General features: G+C 39.4%; 1 protein-coding gene across 6 annotated transcripts in view; it reads left to right on the top strand.

The window, feature by feature from the left end:
- The window catches only part of LOC112316864 (armadillo repeat-containing protein 3), a 75,583-nt gene that overhangs the window by 11,437 nt on the left and 38,654 nt on the right, over nt 1-25,492 (top strand). For 4 of the 6 annotated variants that reach the window (XM_053923365.1, XM_053923366.1, XM_053923367.2 and 1 more), the window contains exons 3-8: nt 3,573-3,690; nt 9,730-9,855; nt 16,484-16,552; nt 16,934-17,109; nt 20,217-20,411; nt 23,346-23,526. In XM_053923365.1, the coding sequence (XP_053779340.1) occupies nt 3,573-3,690; nt 9,730-9,855; nt 16,484-16,552; nt 16,934-17,109; nt 20,217-20,411; nt 23,346-23,526 (865 nt within the window). The remainder of the gene's footprint in view (nt 1-3,572; nt 3,691-9,729; nt 9,856-16,483; nt 16,553-16,933; nt 17,110-20,216; nt 20,412-23,345; nt 23,527-25,492) is intronic. The other 2 variants (XM_053923368.2, XM_071221293.1) reach the window with 1 other exon arrangement.

Here is a 25,492-nt window from a genome sequence, read left to right as displayed (position 1 = left end):
TCCTCACTATGACAACTATGGAAAGCAGATGGATTTAAAAATGTTCAAGAGCCATAGAAAGGCAAATTAAAAAGACTGATAGTACCAAGTGTTGGTAAGGAGGTGGAACTCTTATTCATAGTGGGTGAGAATATGAATTGATAAAACCACTTTAGAAAACTTCAACTGTAACTGTGAAAGGTAAACATATGTCTACCTTATGACTCATAAATTTTAATCCTCAGCATATGCCCAAGAGAAGTGAAGGCATATACCCACAAAAAGATATGACATGAATAAGAATATTCATTGCAGCTTTATTTGTGACAGCCTCAAACTGGGATGAAAGAAGCCAAACTGCTATGTCCATGCTGTGGAATACCATACAGCCATAAACAGTATGGCTTAGTAAAGCAAAAATGTGGATGAATCTCAAAGACAGTGTGCTGGTCTACAGAAGGCAGATGTGAAAGAATGAGTGTTGTGTGATTCCATTTATGTGAAGTTCAAGAACAGGAAAAACTAAGTGATGATTCTAAAAGTCAGGATAATGGTTATGTTTCTGGGGGGGTTTGGGGGAAGGAGTGTGAGGAAATATTCAGGGGGATGGAAATGTTCTGCATCTTGGTCAGAGAGGAATTGTATTCTGAAAGATCCAGGGGAGGAAATATCAGCCATTATAAAAAAAAAAAAACCCAACAGAGTACATTTTGCTTTTTAGCCCAATCTGACAATCTTAATGAAGTTTATTTACCTTATTGATGTTTATTTTGATTGTGAATATACTTGATTTTATTCCTATTATTTTACAATAAGTGTTTGGTTCTTCTTTGCTATACTTTTATGCTGTATTTTTTATATTTTCTTTTTTCTGAGTGGAACAACTTTTTTTTTACTTCCCCCCCTTTTTTTTGTAATTTGGAACTTTTACTACTTATCTATAGCCTTTAAATACACATATCTAAACCTATATTTTTCTATTAATATAAAAAAACAAGCAATAACCAGGCAACAGTCCTATTATTCTCTTTGCCAAAAATTACCTTTGCCTGAGTTTTGTTGAATAAACCCAGAACCTAGCTTTTTTCCCCTTATAATGTGTCATTATTACTTCAGGAAACTTTCTTAAGAATTACATTATGATTCACAACATCATTATCATTCAGTTTAACTACAACACATATTTTACTGCATCAATCTACCCCTATTGTTTTTATATTTTGTCCTCCCCACTTCTGGCTGGAGTTTTTGCTAAGTAATTTAGGTATGTAGTTGATACACCTGCTGAGTCTGCAAATGCCTGGACAAGTCTCTTTTAACGTATGAATGATCACTTAGCCAGGTATAAATCTCTAGTGTTGTAATCTTTTTCCCTCTGAGAATTGTTGAATATCCTCAATAGAAAGTTGGGTGAAAGGAGGCTGTAGGTCATTTGTTGAGACCTCATCTTTCCTTATTATTCAATTTTATTTCTGCTTTCTAGTGTATATTTTCTATTTAGTCAAGTTCCTATTTTGTCACCATAAATACAACATTTATTCCTTTTTTAAACATTTCTAGTAATGTTCTCCCTTTTAAATATTCTTCCTCCTTATCTCAACCTACTCCATTTTATCCATTTTTCAAGTCCTACCTAAAATTCTACCATCTCCATGGACCTTCCTCCATTTACCCCAATTTATATTAATTCCCCTTCCTCATCACATTTATTATCTCTGCCATATGTTTTTGTACTTCCTAGAATTCTAGAATTTTATATCTGGAAGAGATTTAAGAAACAAAAGCCAACTCCCTAATTTTTCAGATTGAAAAGAGGTGGTCAGGAAGCCACATCTGTAACCAAGACGACCCCAAGTCTTCTGGCATTCCGGGGCTACCCTTCAACACCTAGATAAAATAGTTCTCACGCCTCAATCCCCAAATAGTCCCAGAAGTCCTCCCTTAAAAGTTCTCATGCTCTGCTGATCAGTGTTGCAGCCGGCGTCCCGGCTGTCGCCCTGGGCTCTGCTGGGAGCCGTTTTTTATCCTCACTGGTCATGTCACTGGAAACCTACAAGTGCCGCCAGCCTGGTGTGTACGGCAGACTTTGACTGAAGATTTGTCTCCAAAAAGAGTCTAAGAGGCTTAAGAATGAGCAACACGACTTACATAATTCCTATCATTTCTAGTGTAAAGTTAGACATACACAAGCGGCAGCTTTAATTTGGGTGTTAGGTGATGCTGCCCTAAAATCCAACAGCTGTTTCCCCTCCAGGAGGAATTTTTGTCCCAGCCGTGTCCTTTAAGGTCATTGCTTACCGCTGTCTTCTCTGTCTTCTCCACTCTCCCAGCCTCACACACTTACGTTTCCCTCTTCCCAGTGATCTATCTCTCCATCTTCTACCTATAACCAAGCATCAATTTTTGTTATGTCCCAGAACACAATAAGCTGTCCATTTAGGAAGGGCCAACCCAAAGAACCAGCTAAAGCTTTGGAATTCAGTCTTTTTCTTTAACTTAAGCAGAACTCCCTCCTCCACCAGTCTCTGGAAATGGAAGAAAATAGTGTAACAATTTACTTTCTCCTTGATGAAGGAAGTCCGTAGGTGTCATGAGTTTGTTACTGTTCATCTCAGCTGCACGTGAGTTCTCACGGTCTCCCAGCAGGATGCAGGTCTTCCTAGAGTCCTGGGTTTTTTTGTTTGTTTGTTTGTTTGTTTTAATCTTTACAGACTGAGAAAAAATCCTTACCCAAGGGTATGTTTGATTTTAGAGAGAGGGGAAAGGGGACAGAGAGAGAGAAACATCAATCAGTTGCCTTCCGTACACACCCCAGCCGAGGACCAAACATGCAACCTAGATATGTGCCCTGACCAAGGATCGACCCTGCAACATCTTGGTGTATGGGACGATGCTCCAACCAACTGAGCCACCGGGCCAGGGTCCTATACTTTTCTTTATACTGTATTACCATTTTGTCTCTTTCAGATTTTATCCAATTTTACATTTTAATATGTTGTTTTCTATTGCTTGTAAATTGTTTTACATTATGTAATTGCTGCCTTCCCAGAAAGAGCTTAGTGGTCAGGAAGCAGGTACTGAGTGTTGAGACCATCAGGGCATCCAATATATACAGGTGCTCAAGGATTCTTGTGTATTGATTAAGCATTATACTAACATATGTTATTTAATGAGTATCTATTATGTGCCAGACAATGTTCTCAGTGCTTTACATGTATGATTTCTAATTCTCTCCTTAATCCCTTGAGAAAGGTATTATTGTACCCATTACGGAAAAGGAGACTGAAATTTCGGTGGCGTAAGTAACTTGTCTGATTCCACCTGGCTAAATTGAGAGACCAAGTCTGCCAGATCGCCAAACGCTTTGCTCTTTCCACCGTCCCAGGTATTCCAGAGCTGTCGTGTTGGTTGGCTGTCTCTGCATTAGGAATGTGTTGTTTTTTTAAAATAAAAACTTTACAGTGCGCTTACTGGGCAGTGGCCGCATTGTTCTGTAAGATACTGTTCTGTTCTAAGTGTTAAGACTCCATTCATTTTTTAATGTGCTTTTAAAGCTCAAATGTGAACCTGATACTTTTCTCTCTGCATTTCAGTTTGATCCATTAACAATTGAAAGCAAAAATGTAGCAACTGTGGTGTTATTGCTTAATTCTCCAGAAGAAGAAATTTTGGCCAAAGCATGTGAAGCCATTTATAAATTTGCTTTAAAAGGTTTGAATTTTTCAGTTTTCTTTCTATTTGATTAGTTGCTTAAAATATTTACTACATAAGGAGCACTTCTCTCCCCAGCCTTTTTTTCCTCCCCTCTTTAACTTGCTTCCAGTCAGATGAGTTCTTTCAGACAACCAGATATCATTTAATGCATTTCTGAAAACAATGTCTCTCCCTAAGTGCCTAACTTAATCTGAAGGAGTGTTTTTGTCACTGGGTAGAAGAGTCATTTAGAAGATTTTATTGTAGTTTAAAAAATTGTTAATGGTACAGGAGTGGCCAAAGCCAAAACAATTATAGCAACAAAATATAGTAGTGTTGGATTATAACCCAAAGTAGAAAATAAATACCCATGAGTCTATACTTTAATAAATAAATGATTAAGTAAGTAAATGGGAGAGGAAAGCCAGATTTCCCATGCAGGAGAATTCCCAATAACTTATGGAGATACTCTGCCCTCAAGAAGTCAAAATATAACTGTTTCAGGTGTGGGCTGTGCACAGTGACTTCTTTCTAAAGAGTCCAATGTGGAAACGGGGAAAAATGAATGTTTATCGTGGAGGAACCTGACAGAACCACTTCTGCCAGGTGGCCGAAATCAATCAGCAGTGCTAAGTCTTGTTGGTAATCTTGTAACAAAGTCAATGGCCTTGACAAAATATAATGAAAATGACATGTCTTTGTTATTCCCCCCCCCAACCTGTAACCCCTGTCTAATTATGAAAAATCAAATTCAGGGACACTCAACAAATACCTCGCCAGTGCCCCTCAACACTGGCACAGACACCAAAATAAGGCAAGTCTGGGAAACTCCCGCAGCCTAGCAGAGCTGAGGGCATGTGGCGACAGGAAGTCCTGGGGGACCCTGCACAGGGCGCTGGAGCGGGAAGAGAACATTAGGCTCAAACTAGGGTGTGGGGGGGCTTCGCCCACAGGGCCCCCCTGCCACCACGGATGAAAATAAGTCTACCAAGACATGATCTGCTTGGGGAGGAAGGGTGGCCGATCTCTCAAAGGAGAAGGGCCAGGAGCCTTTTCCTCAATGGGCTTTTATTGGGTTCATTTTGCATAGGAATACAGGTAAAGCCCATCAATCATTGTCAGGCAGTAAGGATCAAACAATAGATAACAAACAAACAACTCTGAGGGCTTATTCTGATTTAGGGTCAATTAGCTAAAGGGCTATAAGATTTTGGGAAACAAACTCATTTCAGGTTTGGACCCTTATCATTTAAACTGAGGGTATTAGCAAATCAGGTTTCACAGAGTTTTATATATTTTTTCTTAGGCCTGATCTCCCCAGGGAATCTGCCCTTTCCAGCACAGGACTGTACCACCCTCTGTCATTGTTTCAGGCTTAAGTCAGGCAGGGGAAGTAAGGCAGCCAAGAGATTAGGAGACTTTTTGCAGACCGAATGAGGACTCAGGCTCCTGCAAAGCCGAGGGGTGAGAGTCCATCACCCCCTTTTTCTATAGCCCCCCAAGTCCTTCCCTGTGGGTCTTTTTTCGTGACCATGCCTGTCTTAGGTCGTCCCTCCCTTGAGGAATCTTACCCATCATTGACTAACTGGTCAAGCTCAGGGCCAAACAGGGTAAAGTAAAGTGGGCAGAGGCGGCACCCCTGCCAGGGAGATAAGCTTTGTCTCTTTAGTGGCTTATGGTCCTAAGGTCTCTGACTCAGCCTTAACCATGGGGGTTTACAGCTTCTGAAACCAGGCAGGGTGGTTCCCAACACTAGGGATTCTGGATGAACTACTGATTTTAATTAATAATAATGTATCAACAGTGGCTCATTAACCATGACAAATTACCTACTAATGTAAAATATTAATAACAGGAAACTTCGTGTGATATATGTGGGAACTCCTTTATACTATCTTTGTACTAAAATTGTTGTAAAAAAGTGAAGTTTGTTAAAACATCGTAAATGTTACAAATTAGATTCTATTGAGAGATTTATTCATCGAAGATTTACAAACATAAAAGATGGTTATATTTTGGTTTGTTCCAAATGGTGATAAAATTTGATTTTTGTTATGCTGCATAACATTTTAATTGGGACTATTTGAAGAGTTTAATGTAACCTGGCATTTTTAACAAGACCTTTTAAACTAAGGAGCAATTTCATTAAGAAAAATGTTAATACAACATTGGCTGGAGACTTATATTTTGAACAACAAAATATTTGGTCAGCAAATGGTGAAATGCTCATGTCTCTGTGTCACTCTTGTCATCATTGGGAATCCGGACAAAAACCAGAGTAGTCTGGAAGGTATAGTCTGTGAGCAGATTATGTAGAATTCTGGGGCAATTCGGGGAGACATTGGATTATGCATCTGTGGTAGCATAAGTCTCATTCAGGCTTACAGAGTCATCATAAGTCATCTGGCTGTCTTATGTACCTAATTATATACCATCTTTTATGTGACATGTGATAAATAAGTAGGCATGTATTTTACGTTTAATCAGTACAGAAGTTTGTAAGTCTGGTGTTTTGTACTAGCAGTATTTTCTGAAATAGTTTTTTAAGATAAATGATGGGACTTTGCCTTCTGGCCAAGATGGAGGAAGGGATCAGATTTACCACCCCCCCCCCCCAACTGAAACAACAAATAAAATAGACAAAACATATGAAGTAGCAGTTGGCAAAACACTACTAGACGATGAAGGACAGTGACCATTGAGAGGCCGGAAACAGAGGAAATACGCCCTTGACTTCCCGAGCTTACTGATTTCAGAGAGTTTCCAGGCCGCAGCACAAGTAGGGGCAGCTTGTGCAGAGCCTCCTGGACCCCGTGAATTGCGAAGGCAGAACCGAGAGCCCAAGGGGACAAAGACAGCTAGAGTTTTCGGGTTAGAGTCACAGAGAGGAACGAGCTGCACTGAGCGAGAACTTGAGAGATCTGCAGGGGGTCCCACTCAGGTATTCGCCCGCGTACTGATCAGCACGTACACTTGAGGGAGGCACTCGAAGGCAGACGAAGCACCCGACAGGATGAGCGGCGGCAGCGGCTGGGGCGCACACGGGGCCAGACGCAGTGCTCGTTCTCCGAGCCAGACTGGACAACCTCAAGCGGCGTGGACCTTCGTGCAGAACACACAGGGCTCTTGCCTCAGTGGTTGGAAGTAATGAGCCCCAGATTGAGCCTGTTCTGAAAGATCTGAGAGGACCAAATTTTTTCCAGGTAACTGTGTTCCAGAACAAGTTTCTAGAATACAAAAATACCCATTCCCCAAGTGGGTAAAATGCACAATGTCTGGCATCCAATAAAAAATTACCAGGCATCAAAAAGAAGCAGGAGAAAAACCCATAATGAGGATATAAATCAATAAGTAAATAAAAGTGATCCAATATATGTGTGACTGGAGTTTCTGAAAAAAGGCAAAGGATATAAAAAGTATTTTAAAAGATAATGGCCAGAAATGCCCCCAATTTGATGAAAACTCCAAGCACAGATCCAAGAATCTCATCAAAACCCAGCACAATGAATATGAAGAAAACTACACCAACTCACATCATAATCAAATTGCTTAAAATCAATGATAAAGAGAAAATCTTAAAAGCAGCCAGAAAACAGCTGTGGCCAGTGGGGCTCAGTTGGTTGGACCTTTGTCCCATGAACCAGAGGGTTGCAGGTTTCAATTGTCAATCAAGGCACATGCTTAGGTTGCAGGTTCATCTCACGTTGGGGTACATATGGGGGGCAGCTGATCGATGTTTCTCCCCCACATTGATGCTTCTCTCTCTCTCTTCCTCCCCACTCTCTAAAATCAATGAGTATGTCCTTGAGTGAGGATAAAAAACCAGCCAGAAAACAAGTGTTACATTCAGAGGAACCAATATAAAGATGACAACAGATTTGTCTCCACTGATGATATAGTCAAGAAGTCAGTGGAGTAACATCTTTAAAGTACTAAAAGAAAAATAAAAACTTCCAATCGACAAAAACAGAAACTCAACAAAAATATTTTTCAAAAACCTGAAGTAAAGTCCTTCTCAGACATCCAACAGCTGAAGCAGTTCATTGCAGGCAGGGCCACTGCTGGTCGCGGTAGAGTAGGTAGTTCAGGCAAAAGCAAAATGATAACAGATGAAAATGTGGATCTACACAAAAAATAAAGGTAGAGTGCTAGAAATAGTAACATATAGGATATTTTTCTAATTTAAGTCACTTAAAAAGCAAACCGGTTATTTTAAACAAAAATAATAATCACATATCTGCAGTCTGCAGCACGTGTATAAGACCCCGACGACAGCAGGGCCAGGATGGAGGGGGCGGAGGCACCCTGTCCGAAGGCCCGCGCACAGCCACTGGGGGGCGCACAGCCACTGGGGGGCGCACCGCGTAGGCTGTGTGTCCTGCAGACCCTACCATAACCGGGAAAATGATAGAACAAAGAGTAGTATCAAATAAGCCAATGAAGAAAATGAAATAAAATCATATTAAATATTTAGTTTATACAAAGAAGGGGAAAATAAAATAAAGAATAATGGAACACATAAAACAAACGACAAGATGGCAGATTTAAGCCTAATCATATCGAAAATCAAATTAAATGTAAATGGTCTAAGTGCTTTAATTAATAGGGAAAGTGTTAGACTGGATAAAATGCAAGACCAAACTGCATGCCCCCATCAAGTAATGCACCTAGAATGTGACACAAATTGTTTGAAGGTAAAAGGAGGAGAAAATATCCTATGAGAGCACCAATCAAAAAAAAGATGGAGTAGCTACATTAATATCATAAAAGCAGACAGAAGAGATAGTAGCAGAGCTAAAGAAGGTCATTTTATAATGATAAAAGATCAACTACTCAAGAGGCTCTGAAAAATCCCAAACAGTTATATACTTCATGGCAGACCTTCAAAATAGATGAAGCTAGAAGAAGTTCAAGGAGAAATAGATGTCCACAATTAGAGCAGGGGACTTTGATGCCCCCATGAATAAATTAAAGTACAAGTCAATAGTAAAGCCTTAAGGATCTAAAAATTGAAACTGCATTATGAATTAATTTAACCTAACTGATGTTTACAGAGCACTCCAAAACCAGCAGAATACACATTCTTTTCAATAGAATAGAGAACATTTTTCAAAATAGACCATCTTCTGGGCAATAAAACAAGGCTTAAGCAATTTAGAATAATTCCAATTATAGAAAATATGCCATACCACAATAGAATTAAATTAAAAATCAGTAACACAAAGAACTGGAGACCATCACTCAATAGAAAGTAAATAACACACTCCTATGTGTATTAATTAGTGTTGTAATTAATTATGCAATTATGCAATTAATTATGTCAGCACGTGACTGGCACTTGGCTAGGCACTGAGGATGTGAGAGAATAGAACAGAAAGGGTGTCATCCTCATGGAAAGTTAAGTTATAGTGGAGTAGGCAAACAATGCACAGAGGTCATTAAGTGCTATGAAAAAATAAAGCAGGATAGAGGGAGGTGAGGAGGACTTGGATGTGGTAATGACATCAGATAGGGTGAGACCTCTGGGGAGGTGCAGAGCAAGCTAAGAACTGAATGACAATGCCAAGTGAAATAAGTCAATCAGAAAAGGCAAATATGATTTCACTCCTATGTGGGATATAAAACAGGAACTCATAGACACAGGCAGACAAGAGAATGGTGGTTACCAGAGGGAAGGGAGCAGGGATGGTAAAGGGAAAAGGAAGCCAAATATATGGTGGCAGAATATGACTGACTTTGGGTGGTGGGCACACAGTGCAATATGCAATGCAGATCATGTATCATATAAATGTGCACTTGAAACCTATGTGATTCTATTCACCCCAATAACTTTAATTAAAAGAAAAAAAGAAGAAGCCCGCTTTGTAAATGTGATGGGGAAGGTAGAGCAGCTGATGTCCAGGATGCTTGTGCTCTAAAGTCTACTCTGAGAGAAACCCGTGTGGCCGCAGAGGAGTGTGAAAGGCAGATGGCAAATAAGGAAGTGGAATAACACAAAGAAGTTTTGGTGAAATTGATAATGTCTATGCATGATTTTATTTTTACCTATAATGCCAGGTGAGGAAAATAAATCAACCCTCCTTGAACTTGGAGCTGTGGAAACTTTAACTAAACTGCTCACCCATGAAGACAAAATTGTAAGAAGAAATGCTACTATGATAATTGGAATCCTGGTTTCTAATAGTAAGTAGCAACTTTTAAAAATAAATCTCATATAATGCCTTATCTTTCTTTTAAGTTTAATGTTAAGGGATTTGTTTTAATTTTATTTAAACCAACTTTAATATCAATGACAAAGTAAAATATTATATAACAAATATATGATCTCACATTTTAAGGAATAATTTTAAAATATAAAAATATGTGCAAATACTCTCTAACTTGGCGATGTAGTATGTTCCAGTCTTACAAGTTAGGAGAGCAGTCATTGTCTTTTAAAATTGAAATAATTTTTTCTTGAGTTAGTATAATGTAATTTGTCTGCCTATATCTAGATTACACTTTGTATGTATTCTATAGTGAAGGAAGACCGAGGTAAAGAGTTTCGATACATTAACTTTTTTGAAGCCACAAACTATATTTTGTCCCAAAATAAATTTAGACATGTATTTACTCCTTACAAATCAGGCCTACTACTTGCTTGAATATTTTCATATATTTAATAGGGTAGAGTATAGTGGTAGAGTAACAGTTAAAATATACTGGTATATCTATTAGAATATCAGTTTTGACCAAAACCATGCAAATAAAGGCAGTCCCTGACTAATGAACAGGATATGTTTCCATTTGTAAGTCATTTTCATACCACATGGTAGGTTTCTGAGTTAGCCAATAAAATCTTTGTAATTTATGATAAAAATGATATTCTTGGTGGAGACTGAATTGTAACATGAAACTCAGGCTGCTGGTAACAAACTTGTCTCTGTCATAGGGGTTGGCTAACACCATCGTTCCTTCTCCCTTCGCATAGTTTCCCCCAACGCCCTGCCTCCCGTCACCTCACTTTCCTTGGTCCCTGTGTGAGGCAGTGGGGTTTCCTTATTCTATGCTGTCCAGGAGGACTGTGGCATTAGTGTCATCAGAGACAGTTGTGAGTGAGACTGGGGAGGGAAGGGGGAGGAGAGCTTTGTCTGGGATCTGTGCCTTGACCACCACAGCCACAGAGACCATGTGGGCAGCACCTGCAGAGCCAGGGAAACCAGATTCCACTGGGGGCTGTAGTGGAAGGGGCTCTGGCGGCAGCTGCAGGAGTGCTAAGTGGTGGCTGTGCCGGGGCTCAGGGGGCGTTTCTGTGAATAAGAGCAGGATGAGGACAGTCATGGGGGAGTGGGTGTTCCCCCAACCTGGATTATGATAACATCAGTCAATAATTACGTAGCACTTATAATGTGCCAGGCATTGTTCTACGTGCTGTTTATGTGTTGAATCATTCTATGAGGTTGGCGCTATTGTTTCCTTTACATATGAGGCAGCTGTGGCACAGAGAAGTTAAATGAGGTAGTGATCATTTGTATTGCAAGGCCTTCATAAATTTATCTCAGAGGTTGTCTGTATACTAATTCTGCCATATTGAAGGCACTGTATTGAATGTTTCATAGACAAAAAAGAGAAAATTAAAATTTTTCTTATGTTTTATTCTGTTTACACACCAAAGAATGTGAAAACCAAAGGTGCTTTGTGACAGTTCTTGTAAAACTCCTCATTTTAAAAATAGGAAAGCAGTTCGGAGTTACCGCAAAAATTAAAAATGGAACTGCCTTGTGACCCAACGATTCCATTTCTGGGAATTTATCTGAAGAAACCCAAAACACTAATTCGAAAGAATACAAGTATCCTATGTTCATTGTAGCATTATTTGCAATAGCCAAGATTTGGAAGCAGCCCAAGTGCCCATCAGTAGATGAGTGGATAAAACATCTGTGGTACATTTACACATGGAATACTACTCAGCTGTAAAAAAGAAGAAAATTTTACCCTTTGTGACAGCATGGATGGACCTGGAGAACATTATGCTAAGTAAAATAAGCCAGTCAGAGAAAGACAAACACGATATGAATTCACTCACATGTGGAATCTAATGAACAAATTGAACTAATAAGCAAAATAGAGACAGACTCATAGAGAGCAGGCTGACAGCTCTGGTGGGGGAGTGGATAGGGGATGGAAGGATCAAGCAAAAAAGAAAAAGGACTCATGGACAGACAATAGTGTGGTCATTGTGCAGGGTGGGTGGATGTGGAAGAAAGTATAAGGGGGATAAATGATAACGGAAAAATACAATACAATAAAATGATGATGATGATGATGATGATGATAATAATAATAGGAATTATCCCTAAAGGATTAGGTTCCTTGCCCAAAGTCATGCAGGTGGTTATTAGCAGAATTTAGACTGGAGCCAGAGTTAGAACTGTACTCTCTGACTCCTAGTTGAGTAAACTTTCTATTCACCAAATCTGTCACGATCCTTAACGCTAGTGTGCATTCTAAGTCAGGTTCTCCTTCTAAATGATATTGGGGGAGAATGCACCTCATTTGGAAAGGAGAATTATAATTTCCTTTTTATACTTATATTTTCTAATTTAATGTTTACGTCTCTATGATATTTTCCAGCTTACTTTGTTCTTCTATTATTCATTTTACTTTGTATTCTTATCTTCTGTGAGTAGTTTATAGTGTCTGAAGCCTTCCAAGTTGGTTGCAAAATTTTCCTGAGTAAATTTATAAATTGAATTTCGTAAGTTTTTAAAGAAGTCTGTGGCCCCAAAACATAAGGAATTATTGTTACATTTGGGTGTTAAATGAGATAACCCTCTTATACCTGTCAAACCATACTCTGTGAGCTGCTGGGTTGGCTGTGACCGGTGCGAGGAAAGAGCTTTGCTGCCTTCAAGGTCTCCACTGAGTGCTTGAGTCTCAGGTATGCTGAATGAACTTCCAAGAGCTTTCTTTTGATCTGTAATTTGGGTGAAAAAAAACCCAAACAAATGATTTTGGGGATTAACTGAACGGATTTTCTGTTCGGACTATCTGAGGACATGGATAAACACTGGTATCCTCAACTGCCTATGAAGTCCTTTTTTGTTAAGAGAGCCAACCCATTAACACCTATTGCTTCACTGTTCACACATGTCCATGGAAACTTGGAACAAAAAATGAGCAATTAGTCATTTGACCTAAATGAAAAGTCATGTTTCCAGAATAATCTGTAAGTAAATGCATCTCTGAAACTACACAGTTAATTTATCATCTTTGGTTATTCTTTTTTAAAAGTGTATTATTACTATTATTATCATTAGAGAAAGGGGATGGGAGGGAGAAAGAGAGGGAGCAAAACATTGATGTGTGAGAAAAACATCGATTGGCTGCCTCTCATATGTCCCCAGCTGAGGACCTGGCCTGCAACCCAGGCGTTTGCCCTGATAAGGAATCAAACTGGTGACTTTTGGTTTACAGGCCAGTGGTCAACCCACAGAGCCACACCAGCCAGGACATCTTTGGTCATTTCTTTTAAAAAAATGCTGCTGCTTCAGAAATTTGTATCTTCATATGGTTTTCACATGTTTAATAATATCACTATATTCATTTTTTTCTTTTTTTAAATTTTTATTGTTGTTCATAATATCACTACACTCATAGTGGATGAACCAACAGAATGTTCCAATGGACTTCCAGGTTCTAAAAGGGTTGCTATGAGAACCATCTTTCCCTTTGGCTGTTACAAACAAATTCTTTCTTCTTCTCCTTCTCCTCCTTCTCCTCCGTCTTTTTGTTGTTCTAGAGTGATGGACCTATGTGCCTATGCTAAGCCTGGGTCATTTGAGATAGGCACTGAAACTACTTTGTTAAACATTTTTATCAAAATGGAGCGGTTGTCTTCTTTTGCCTGACAGCTGTGTTTAGTTTGATGAGGTCACATAACAGAGACTCATTTAACGAAGTCAGTTAAAGAGAGATTTCATCAGGATCCTTGTGAGGAGAAGTAGCCTTTGAAGCCACGACTTCACTTGAGGCAATCTGAAGATCTTGGCATCTTAGGAAAAGGTTGATGTAAAAGAGTATGCAAGCTCAAAGATAAATTAGATGGTCAATATTATACCACCAAAAACTTGTAAATAAGAATGCAGTTAAAGCAGATTGCATGAAGGTGTTGTTGGCCAGAAAGTTCATTTTGTTTTTTTCATAAGATGGCTCTAGTAGGGCTTAGCTGTCTTTAACTTTATTTGAAACAATTTTGTTAGATTGTATTGTGACAGCTGTCATATCAGTGTGTATTTAAAAAACCATCAAAATTGGTGAATTTTTGTGTGGCCATTCTAATGTTGAAGATGGAAGAAGATATGCAACAACTTCAGAGTATTATGCTTTCTTATTTCAAGAAAGGTAAAGATGCAAGTGAAATGTAAAAAAAGATTGTGCAGTGTACGGAGAAGGTGCCGTGACTGACAGAGTGTGTTAAAAGTGGTTTGAGAAGTTTCTTGGTACTATTGACATTTTGGCCAAATAATTTGCTGTGGGGCTGTTTTATGCATTGGAAGATGTTTAGTAGCACCCCTGGCTTCTACCCACTGGAAGCCTATAATAGCAGGCTACAGCCAAATACTCAAAATATCCAAATCAGTAAAGTTTTTGGTGAAAATGAAAAATGTGTCTTTTATTTTATGGAAAAAACTAAATGGACTTTTTGGCCAACCCAATACTCCAGGAAGTAAGGTGCTGGCAGTTGTGCAACACCCTAAAATTGAAGGTGTCACACTGTTCAGCTAGAACACGTTCGTGTGACCCAACTACAAGTTGGAGTGTCTATTCAGCTGCCATATCAGAGCGTTCTCTGTTGAGAAAGAAGGGGTCAGAGATCAACATTGTGTATAAAGTGATGGAAGCAGCAGCTTATCCATTGTTTTTACTGAATTAACCTCAAGAAAAGAAAGGTTCTTTGAATAATCTGATGTCAAAATGAAGAATAGGAAATTGATCAATGATGCCATCAATTTACAAGTGCTGCCAGTGAATCAGAATTGTCCACTGAGCCATAAGGAAATGGCTTAGTGGATGGACCTACGAGATCTGTTGCTGAACAGATTTGGGCCAAACTCATATCTTGAAGTGAATTTCATGGCACGGAGAATCCTCTGATGACAACTTTCAATTCATCTGAGCAGACCAAGGCATGGTGTCACACACAGTGCCCCAAGGTGGCCCTTCCTCGGGGGAGCAGATCCTCCCTGCAGAGAAGTGAGAGGAGCAGAGAAACGTGCACAGAGCGTGAACCTTCTTCACCTCATGGTCAGTGGTGCAGCAGGAACTTTGAAGTACACGGAAGGTTATTTTGTGTGCTAACTGGGGGATGTACTAGGAGATCTGAAAGCCCGGAGATATTTTTCTTCCAGCATGTAAAGACAGGACACTTGGTGTGGCCTTCACAAAAATCGTTCCGAGCAATGCACACTGGACTGAGGAGAGAAGAGAATGCCAATAGGTTCTTCCAGAGGGCGCACACCTCCACAGTCCACTGGGACACCTGCAAGGCTCGGAGTATTGCGAAAGGCTGTTATTTCTTAACCTGTGGAGGCAATGCACTTATTATAAATGAGTTTCAACTATAAAATAATGTCCTCCTCCTCGGGACACAACTCTTCCCAGAAGCTCGGTTATTCTGTTGTACTTCAAGCCTATGCACATCCATACAGCTGGCTATAATTTGGGGGGCTCTGGTTTAGCCATTTTGAACAGAAACAGCTAAGTTGAAAAACAGTCACATTCCTGAATCCCACAGGAAAAGGTGTCTAATAAAAGGCAAGAATACCCAGCAATTAATAAGAAAAAATTCACCTAGTAACCCATCTACTTCGGCTGCAGCAAGGTGAAATTTTCCAAAATTCTGATGATGCTAATTTTGGCTTAAGGACAGAGATAAATGACCAAGAAGAAAAATTGCAAAACTAAAGTAGCAGCTATGCTTTATTTCTCAGAAAGGGGGGTTAAGGATGACAGAAAGGAAGCAGGGGCATACCTGTCTGCCCTCAATTATGCTCATATAAATAATACAAAAGTGAATTTAAACAAATCAGTTTATTTATTTTCAGGCATTTTTGACATATTTGATAATAAAATAAAATGTAAACAAGATGTAGTGCCCTGACCGGTGTGGCTCAGTTGGTTGGGTGTTGTCCCACACAGAGAAAGGTCGCCAATTTGGTTCCCAGTCAGGGCACAAACCTGGGTTGCAGGTTTGGTTTCCGGTTGTCGGTGCACAAGAAGCAACCGATCTATGTTCCCCTCTCACATCGATGTTTCTCTCCCTCTCTTTCTCCCACCCTTTACCTTTCTCTAAAAAAATAAATAAACAAAATCTTTCTTTTAATAACAAGATGTATTGATCCAAAGAAGGCTGAAGATCATTTTTATGTGTATTCTATATGTTTTCTTGAAATCAAGATTTTAAAACACCATCCCAACAAAACAAAAAAGCATTACTATTATATAATAAACAAGTGTAGGGCACAATAACTCCAACTTTTGTTGTGTTCTAGACACATTTTGCAGTTTTATGCTTATTTTTTCTAGTGGTTTGGAAGGTAGAGTAATAGTTCAGTGATCACGGAGCAGGGGCTAGAGTCTGCCTGGTGTCGGACCTGGTGTGATACCTGGCCCCACCATTTGCTTGCAGTGGGGTTCTGAGCCTCAATTTCCTTATCTGTAAAATTAAATAGTAATGGGACACTTCTCATACAGGACTAGTCAACAGGCATGGCCATTATTATTATTATTATTATTATTATTAAGCATTAATATTTTTCTTCTGTTGTAGATGATGTTAAAAAATTGTTAAGAGAGTTAGATGTCATGAATTCTGTTATTGCTCAGCTTGCTCCAGAAGGTAAATTGACATCCTATATGTATTTTAAAAAATGGGACTGATGTATTTTTCACATTTTATTACATTACTTATTGAAAATAGTTTATGGAATAGCAATTGTTAATTGTCATTAAAACCTCTCAAACTATAAAGGACACATGGACAAAAACAAGGGGGAGGGCGGAGGCAGGGGAGGGAGGTGGGTTTGGCTGGGGTGGGGAGAAAATGAAGACAACTGGAATTGAACAACAATTAAAAATAATAATAATTAAAAAAATCTCTCAAACCAAGCTGGGCTCCACCCAAGGTAAGATTTGTAGAGCTTTAGTTTTCAAAACATGCTTTAAAGTAATGGTTGAATAGGCATCTAGCATAGTTGTGTTATTTGTTTTCGATATGCAGAAGAAGTAGTTATCCATGAGTTTGCTAGCCTCTGCCTAGCAAACATGTCTGCAGAGTACACCAGCAAAGTGCAAATACTTGGACACGGTGGGTTAAAGCCTCTTGTCAGACTGCTGAGCAGCCCAGACCCCGATGTGAAGAAGAATTCTATTGAGTGCATTTACAACTTGGTCCAGGTAAGACTAATTCCTAAAAATGTGTTCTGACCAAAGCTGATTATAGCATTTGCTTTCCCATATGTAAAAAAAAGCTGAAAATGCACCAGTTTTGATTAATCAGTTCTTTTTGGTACTGTTTAACAGTGATTTTTCAGAGATAAAATAAAGGAAGTTTAGTGTAAGTTTTTTTCAGTTTTCACATTTTATAAGTATTTGCCTCCCATGAGAGGACATTTTGGAAATGTATTTAAATTTATAAATTAAGGTGGGATTATTCTAGATAAAATGTATTTCCTCTGAAACAGGAAATCTAATATTCACATTGAAGTAGGGTTAACCTGGGCCATTAACTACTGATCTAACCTTGTGATCTAAGCACATTGGGTATAATACATGCCCTGGTCAGTGTATCACAATTTTGGAACAGGCTTATGTACTGGGGAAGCCTAGTGAGCTGAGTATGCTGAACAGAGCTCCTTGTTCACAACTGCAAGACGTGACCTCACTGTGCTGCTTTCTTTTGTAATGGAAACTGACCACCTTCTCCTCCACAATCTGTCTTGTCTTTCCTTGTCCTCCACCACTGCTCTACCTCCCAACCCAACATTCGCACCCTCACACCCACAGCAGGTCAGCCCCCAGCACTATGGACAGGCGACTCTGCCTCTTTTTCTGCTCAAGTTCCTGAACAATTTCCATGCACAGATGATCAACTTTAGGTCATTTGAAAATACAAAAACACCACTGTAAGTAGCCAGCAGTAGAGTGTGAAAGGAGGAGATGGTGAAGCAGAGGTGAAAGAGGGTTCATTGAGAGGCAAACTGTCTAGACAAGCCATATAGAAAAGAGACCAATAGGCTCATACCAAAGGCAGCAAAAGCTTACATTCCTGTCCTTAGCAGTCCTTGCCACCGGGCCGGGCACTGACTAGTTTTACCCTTAATCCTCCCCACAAAAGACATCCTCAAAAAGCAGCTCAGCTTTGTTTCTCTTCTCTGGCTACTTAAGGCTCACCCTTATCCAGTAGGCCAAAATAATCCTCCAAGCACGTTTGTGTTTTACACCCCCAAACTCTTTACAGCTCTATTTCCCTATATTTTTTTTTGATCAAACAGAAATGAAAATACTTTCCCTCCACTATTCTTCACAACAGAAGTACTAGTTAATTACAGTGCATTAATTTCCTAGGACCACAAAGTGGGTGGTTTCAAACACAGGAATTGATTCCCTAACAGCTGTGGAGGCTGGAAGGCCGACATCAGGGCGTCAGCAGGGCCATGCTCCCTCTGGGACTCTGAGTACAACCGATCCTTGCCTCTTCCCAGCCTCTGATGGCGGCCGTCACTCCTTGGGATCACTTGGTTTGCAGCTGCAGCACTGCAATCTCTCCCTCTGTCGTTTCTCTCTCTTTTTTTAAAGACACCAATTTAATAAGGAACCATTGAGTACCCACCCTACTCCACTAGGACCTTCCTTACATCTGCAATGACGCCGTTTCCAAATAAGGTCACATTTTGAAGGACTGAGGGTTCGGGCTTCAACCTATACTTTGGGAGGATACAATTCAACCCCAAACAAACAGAAACCTAAAATTTTTTTGTCTGAAGGAAGCTGAATATTAGCAGTTGAAGGATGGATAGAGGAAAATTAAGATGGAAATGGAACCTTTTCCACCTTTAATATTATTTTACATTTACTATGTTTTCATTTAAAATGTCAGATTTAGGGAGATTTCCACGGCATTTTGTCTTGTTTTCTGCATTGCTCAGTCTGACCAACCTCCCCGCCCCCCGCCCCACTCACACACATGAAATTGCAGTCACACAGTGCAGAGCAATTTGTCTAGCCTCTAATGACCCCTTGATGTTGTAAATGTCCTAAATAAAGGTCATGTGTCTGAGCTAAGCCTGATGTGCATTTCCACGCACAGGGCCTGCTAATAGCACTGCGTGCATAGGAGCATTTCATGGACAATCCATCCGAGTGAAGATAAGGAACGGATGCCATCAATTCATTTTATCAAATACTATGTGAAACAGGACAGAGAGTATGAAAAGAATTTCGTTATGCATAGCTTTTGTTGTAACACCATTTATAGTAATAAGAATCTGCTGTATAATAAAGAAACAATTGATACTGCAAAAGTCATAGATCATGTTTATTTCCTATTATTGGCGATGTCTGCATAGTTAAAACGAGTATTTTGGTGCTGTCAATTGAGAGTTTGCTTACCTTTATTTGTCAGTTATTTTGGAAGGGACTCTAGAAAAGATTTGAAAATTACAAAGGGTATAAGCTCCTTCTTTCTGCTGCGTAGAATTCCATTGTGTAAATGTAGCATAATTTTTTGATCTACTCATTTGCTGATGGGCACTTAGGTTGCTTCCAGTACTTGGCTATTGTAAATTGTGCTGCTATGAACACTGGGGTGCATAGGTTCTTTTGGATGGGCATGGATGGAACTGGAGAGCATTATGCTAAGTGAAATAAGACAGGCAGTGAGGGACAAATACCATATGATCTCACCTTTAACTGGAACATAATCAACAACAAAAAAAGCAAACAAAATATACCCAGAGACATTGAAATTAAGAACACTCTAACAATAGCCAGAGGGGAGTGGGGAGGGGACAGTGGGGAGAGGGGTCTACAGGAGCTACTATAAAGGACACAAGGACAAAATCAAGGGGGAGGGTAGAGGAGGGGGAGGGAGGTGGGACTGGCTGGGGTGGGGTGGAGGGATGGGGAGAAAATGCAGACAATTGTAACTGAATAAAAATAAATTAATTAATTAAAAGAAAAAAGATTTGAAAATTATAACTTAGAAGGAGGGGACTGTGGGGAGAAGGGTTTTCAGGAACTATTGTAAAGGACACATGGACAAAACCAAGGGGGAGGGTGGAAGCAAGGGAGGGAGGTGGGTTTAGCTGGGGTGGGGGGAGTGGTGGGGAGAAAATGCAGACGACTGTAATTGAATAACAATAAAGTAATTCATGAAACAAACAAAAAATACCCCTGAAAATTATAACTTAGAATATTCTTTGTTAGAAAACAGAAGTTCTCCATTCTTGAGGCTATATTTCGCTTTATAAATTGCTTATTTGCTCATTTGTATTTCATGGCAGGATTTTCAGTGCCGAGCTCTGCTGCAAGAACTGAATGCAGTCCCTTCTATACTGGAGCTCTTGAAGTCAGAATACCCAGTGATTCAGTTGTTGGCTCTCAAAACCTTAGATGTTATTACAAATGATAAGGGTTCACGAGCGATGCTAAGAGACAATCAAGGAATGGACCACCTTATTAAGATCCTGGAAACCAAGGTATTTATAACATTTATTCAGCTGTCCATGGGAAAATGTATCTCTCTTAAATATTGTTATAAAATGTGAATTGTAGAATATTTTTAAGATGAAATTTTATTATATTTAAGCATGGTACTAAGTATAGTGGATTAATTTGCTTATTGCTACATAATTTATCAGCATGATTAAATCAGACTAATGATAAAGGCCATTGTAAAATAATTTTTTAAATCTTCTGGGAGGTTTCTCAAAAAATTAAAAGTAGAACTACCATATGACCCAGCAGTTCCACTTCTGGTTATTTCTCTAAAGAAAATGTAAACACTAACTCAACTTTCTGGCCTATGTTTATATACATATAAACATAGGTGTGCATATATCTTTTTATATATATATATACACACACATATATGTATAAAATATTCCATAGCATAGAATAATTTTAATATTATTATTGCATGCCGTGGAATATTATTCAGTCATAAAATAAGAATGAAGTCTTACCATTTGCAACACCATGGTGGGACCTGCAGGGTATCATGCTGTGTGAAATAAGTCAGACAGATAAAGACAAATGCATATGGTCTCACATAAGGACTCTGTAAAAAACAAACCAAGAAAACCAAGCTCGTACAGAAAACATAATAGCAGTTGCCAGAGGTGAGGGTTGGGCAAAATGGGTGAAGAAGTTCAAAAGATACAAATTTCTACTTATAAAATAAATAAGTCATAAGAATGTAATGTATAGCATGGTGACTATAGTTAAGAATACTGTATTGCATATTTGAAAGTGGCTAAGAGAATAGATCTTAAAAGTTACCACAAGAAAAAAATTTTTGTAACTGTGTAAGGTGATGAATGTGGAATAGACTTACTGTGGAGATATTTGTAATATACACAAATATTGTACACCTGAAACTAATATAATGTTGATATGTCAATTATACCTCAATTAAAATCTTCTGGTTTAGAAGAAGATTTAGGTTTTTAAGTTATTCCTTATGATCTCCATGAATTCCTGAAATGGCTAGAATTAGTCTTTTAATCTTGGTCTGCCATAGGTTTCTCTAGGGTAAAACAAGAAGAATAATTTATCCTGTATTATGGAAGGTAATCTTGCCTTACTCAGTCTACTGATTTAAGTATTAATTTCATCTAAATAATTAAATTTTTGAGATCTGGAATCATGTCTGGTCAAACATCCGCACACTGTGGCCGGGCCAAGTCAAAGCGCAAATTAACCATCGCAGGTGCGCTCCTGCCGGTTTGGCACCAACGCACATCTCCTTAAATCGCAGTCCATCTCCACATAGACAGTAGCAGGGTCCCACTGCGGCCTCACATGACGCGGGCACCTGTGTACAACTGGAAATGCGCCGGCACTTCCCCAGAATAGGGTGCAAAGTCCTCGGAGGACGTTCACTCTTCTCCTTGATATCCCATAACTTAAGTACTCTCACGTAAAATAACAATGCTTAAATACCAGTTCATAAAGTCATACCTCTTATGTTATGTAAGGGAATAAGAGAGGGCAGAAATTAAAGATGTATGTACACACATTCATAACAAAATAAGGGAGAAATATTCATGACAATTACAGCCTCATTTCTACCACTGGTCATGTGGTCATAGTTGGTATTGAGAACCACCTTCTTCCAGTACTCCTCCCATATTCCCTTTGCCCTCAGCAAGTACCTCGGCTCATCTTAGTTCTTTGCCTGGTGGAGTGACCCACATGTCATTCCTGAAGGGTCTGGCCATCAGTAGTCTGCCTGGATTGGGTTCCTGTAGCTTCCCATCTGCTTTCATCACAAGGCATGATAGTACTAGGAGACTCCCTAAGGGATCTCCTGTTTCCTAGATAAACTCTTTCTTGCTTCTACTGTGGAGTCCAATTCCCCTTGGTGGTAGGGATCAGTCACCCACCCAGCACAGAAACTCCCTTTGCCTGTTGATTTAGAGGCATAAGGAGCCCAAAGTGGCCAGGTGGCAATCTTTTCTTTCTGTGTTTCCTGGTGGACATACTTCTCTCTTTAGAACTAAGACCTCTAGATCATCAGAGCATAAGGTCACCGAGACAGGAAGCAAAAATTTTGTTAGTGGGTCACTAGAGGTAATAATAATTGGTGTCACTCCCATTTCCACCCCTTGATTCCTGGGCCCGTGAACCCTGGCTGTGGGAGAAACAGTATCATGTATTAGATGCTGATTCAGAACCTATATAGCCTCCTGGAGAAGCTGGCCCTGGACCTACAAGATATTGCCACCTAGCTGGCCCTGTAACTGAATCGTAAAAAGGTCATTCTATCAAGCCAGCTGCTTTAGGATGAGGGGGACCAGGGTAAGGCCAGTGACCTCCATGAGTATGGGCCCACTGCCACACTGCATTTGCAGTGAAGTGAACTTGACCAGAAGCAATGCTGTGTGGAACACCATGATGGTAGCGCATCCTTTCTGTGCTTCTCTCTCTTTAAGGATCCCCACCTTACATTTCTAGCTCAGGAAAGGCTGCAGTTTTCCACTGCTCTGGGGATTTGGGAGATTCCTCAGGCAAGAAAGCCACACACTCATAATACTTCCCTCTACCAGTTGGAGATTTTAAGGAAAATTCACTTTTCATTTGTCTGCTTTTTCAAAAAGTATTTTCTTCAGACTTTAAAATTGTTGTCAGTAGAAGGTTGTATAAGCACCTTCACTTGGATACCATTGCTGGAAGTTTTCAGTAATTATTTTTATCTGCAAAACACTTTGGACTAGGGGAAATGAGAAAAGATGGGGCAAATGGTTAGGGAGAGTGATGCTATGTTAATAAACAGAAGCGTTTCCTTGGGCCTCTGTCCCAACAAAATGGATTACATTGTCTTCTGCCTGACCTTAGTCTATGTGTAAATTTGGAATGTATAAATTTCTGTTAGTACAACTTTATAAAGCTGTGTTTACTTTTACTATTAGGAATTTAATGACCTTCATATAGAAGCACTTTCAGTGCTTGGCAATTGCCTTGAAGATATGGATACTATGATGATTCAACAGACAGGGGTTCTTAAGAAGCTCTTAGCATTTGCAGAAAGCTCCACAGTTCCTGATATTCAGAAGAATGCAGCAAAAGCAATTACTAAAGCAGCTTATGATCGTACGTCTCAATTTATATAGACTAAGTATACATACTCCCTTTGTATTCTTGATTTGATTAGTTCTAGTGAACACTTGAATATTTGTCTGTTTTTAAATGACCATTTGAGAATAGTGCTCTACTTACTATTTAAGGCCAGAATTCATCTCAACGCCAGTGCGTTAAAGTAGAGATTGCTTTGTCAGGGGTATAATAAACTGAATATGATTTAATTATAACCCTATCTTTTAAAAATGATTCAATCCTAAATTGTTTTAAGCCTTTATTTCTCTTGATTTTTGGAATTATGCAGAATGAACACATTGCTTATGACCCTGAAAATGCTGTTTCAATAAACCCACATCTGGAATGATATCTACATAGTAATTTCAAATTTCAGCTGGATCAGTGCCACGCTACAGAGCTGTGAAAAATAATGTGCTTCCACTGTATATGCAATACAATTTCATTTCAGTGGCAAACTAGGTTGACATAAATATGGAAAAGATGATTCACCCTGGCTGGTGCGGCTCAGTGGATTGAGTGCTGGCCTGCGAACCAAAGGGTTGCTGATTCAATTCCCAGTCAGGGCCCATGCCTGGGTTGTGGGGCAGGTACCCAGTAAGGGGCACATGAGAGGCAACCACACATTGATGTTTCTCTCCCTCTCTCCCTCCCTTTCCCTCTCTCTACAAAGACATTGAAATAAAGAGCAAACTGACAATAACCAGAGGCGAGGGGGGAGGGGATAACAGGAGGAAAAAAGGGAAGGGTCACCAAGGAATATGTATAAAGGATCCACAGACAAAGCCAAAGGAGGGTAAGATTGAGGGTGGGAGTTGAGGATGGGTGGGACGGGGGGACTGGAGGGAGGGAAATGGAGACATCTGTACTTGAACAACAATAAAAAATGCCATTAAAAAATAAAATAATAATAAAAATTAAAAAATAAAAACAAATAAGTAAATCTTCTAAAAAATCTGTAAAATATGAGAGGTTAATTATATCACAAGCTCTGAAGATAAAATTACAGTTTTAATTTATGAATATTTGGAGCATATGATTTAGTAAAAGATATAACTTTATTTTCCCCCTTCCTCATCACTTCTCACATAAATGATAACAACTTTGACTAGTTTAAGTGATTTATATTCTAAACATATATACTCATATCTGTATACATGTCTATGTGTATATTATGGGAAACATTTCATTTTCAACACATACTGGATTTCTTCAAGACAAAGTTTTAATACAATAAGCCAAATTTCACTGTCCAGTATATAGCTGATACAGAGTGCCTTTTTGAGTTACATTGTATGTGCCATATCTAAAAATAGGCTATAAAATTAAGGTTTCTAATATTGGCAAAAGTTGGCTGATTCAGTATTCTGCCCAATGGAACTAGACCTTATTATATCTGGTCAGTTCTGTTTTCTATCTGTCACAGACTCTAGCTATTTGAGACCCAAAGATGGGACAGTGGGAAGACAAGGACAATGTCACCCCTAAAATTTTCACGTATCTCAACTTCTCTTTGGATTGGTGTGGCTGGGCCGTTCAAAGATTGTTTTGTCCCCTCTCGGGGTGGCGAGTTTCTCGAGTCTGTCACCCACATGTGACACAGCAGTGGGAAGGGCACTGCATGGAGAGTTCCTGGTATTTTAGTTCTGCTACTAATTCCGCTGCCGGCACTGCACTGACCTCGGTGCGGTGCTATGAGTGAACTACAGCCTCTCTGGGCCTATTTATTGACTTATTTATTAATGATTATTGAGCCACCCTTGGTGTCAATAAAGCCAGAACAGGCAAGTAAACCAGCTATTGCAATGCAGTGTTAAATGTGATGATGAAAGGACAAGGTCGCTCAAGGGGGTCACCTAATGCAGACTTGGATCAGATAAGCCTTCCTGACTAGGAAGGACCTGTTCAGGCTAGAACCTGGAGTAGGTAATAGAAGGTGGCTGGGCAAGGAGCCCCTGGTGGA

The sequence above is a fragment of the Desmodus rotundus genome, chromosome 4 (genome assembly GCF_022682495.2).
Source record: "Desmodus rotundus isolate HL8 chromosome 4, HLdesRot8A.1, whole genome shotgun sequence".
In the NCBI taxonomy this organism is placed as follows: domain Eukaryota; kingdom Metazoa; phylum Chordata; class Mammalia; order Chiroptera; family Phyllostomidae; genus Desmodus; species Desmodus rotundus.
The sequence above is the reverse complement of the archived record's forward strand: the minus strand, read 5'-3'. Positions and strand labels throughout refer to the sequence as shown.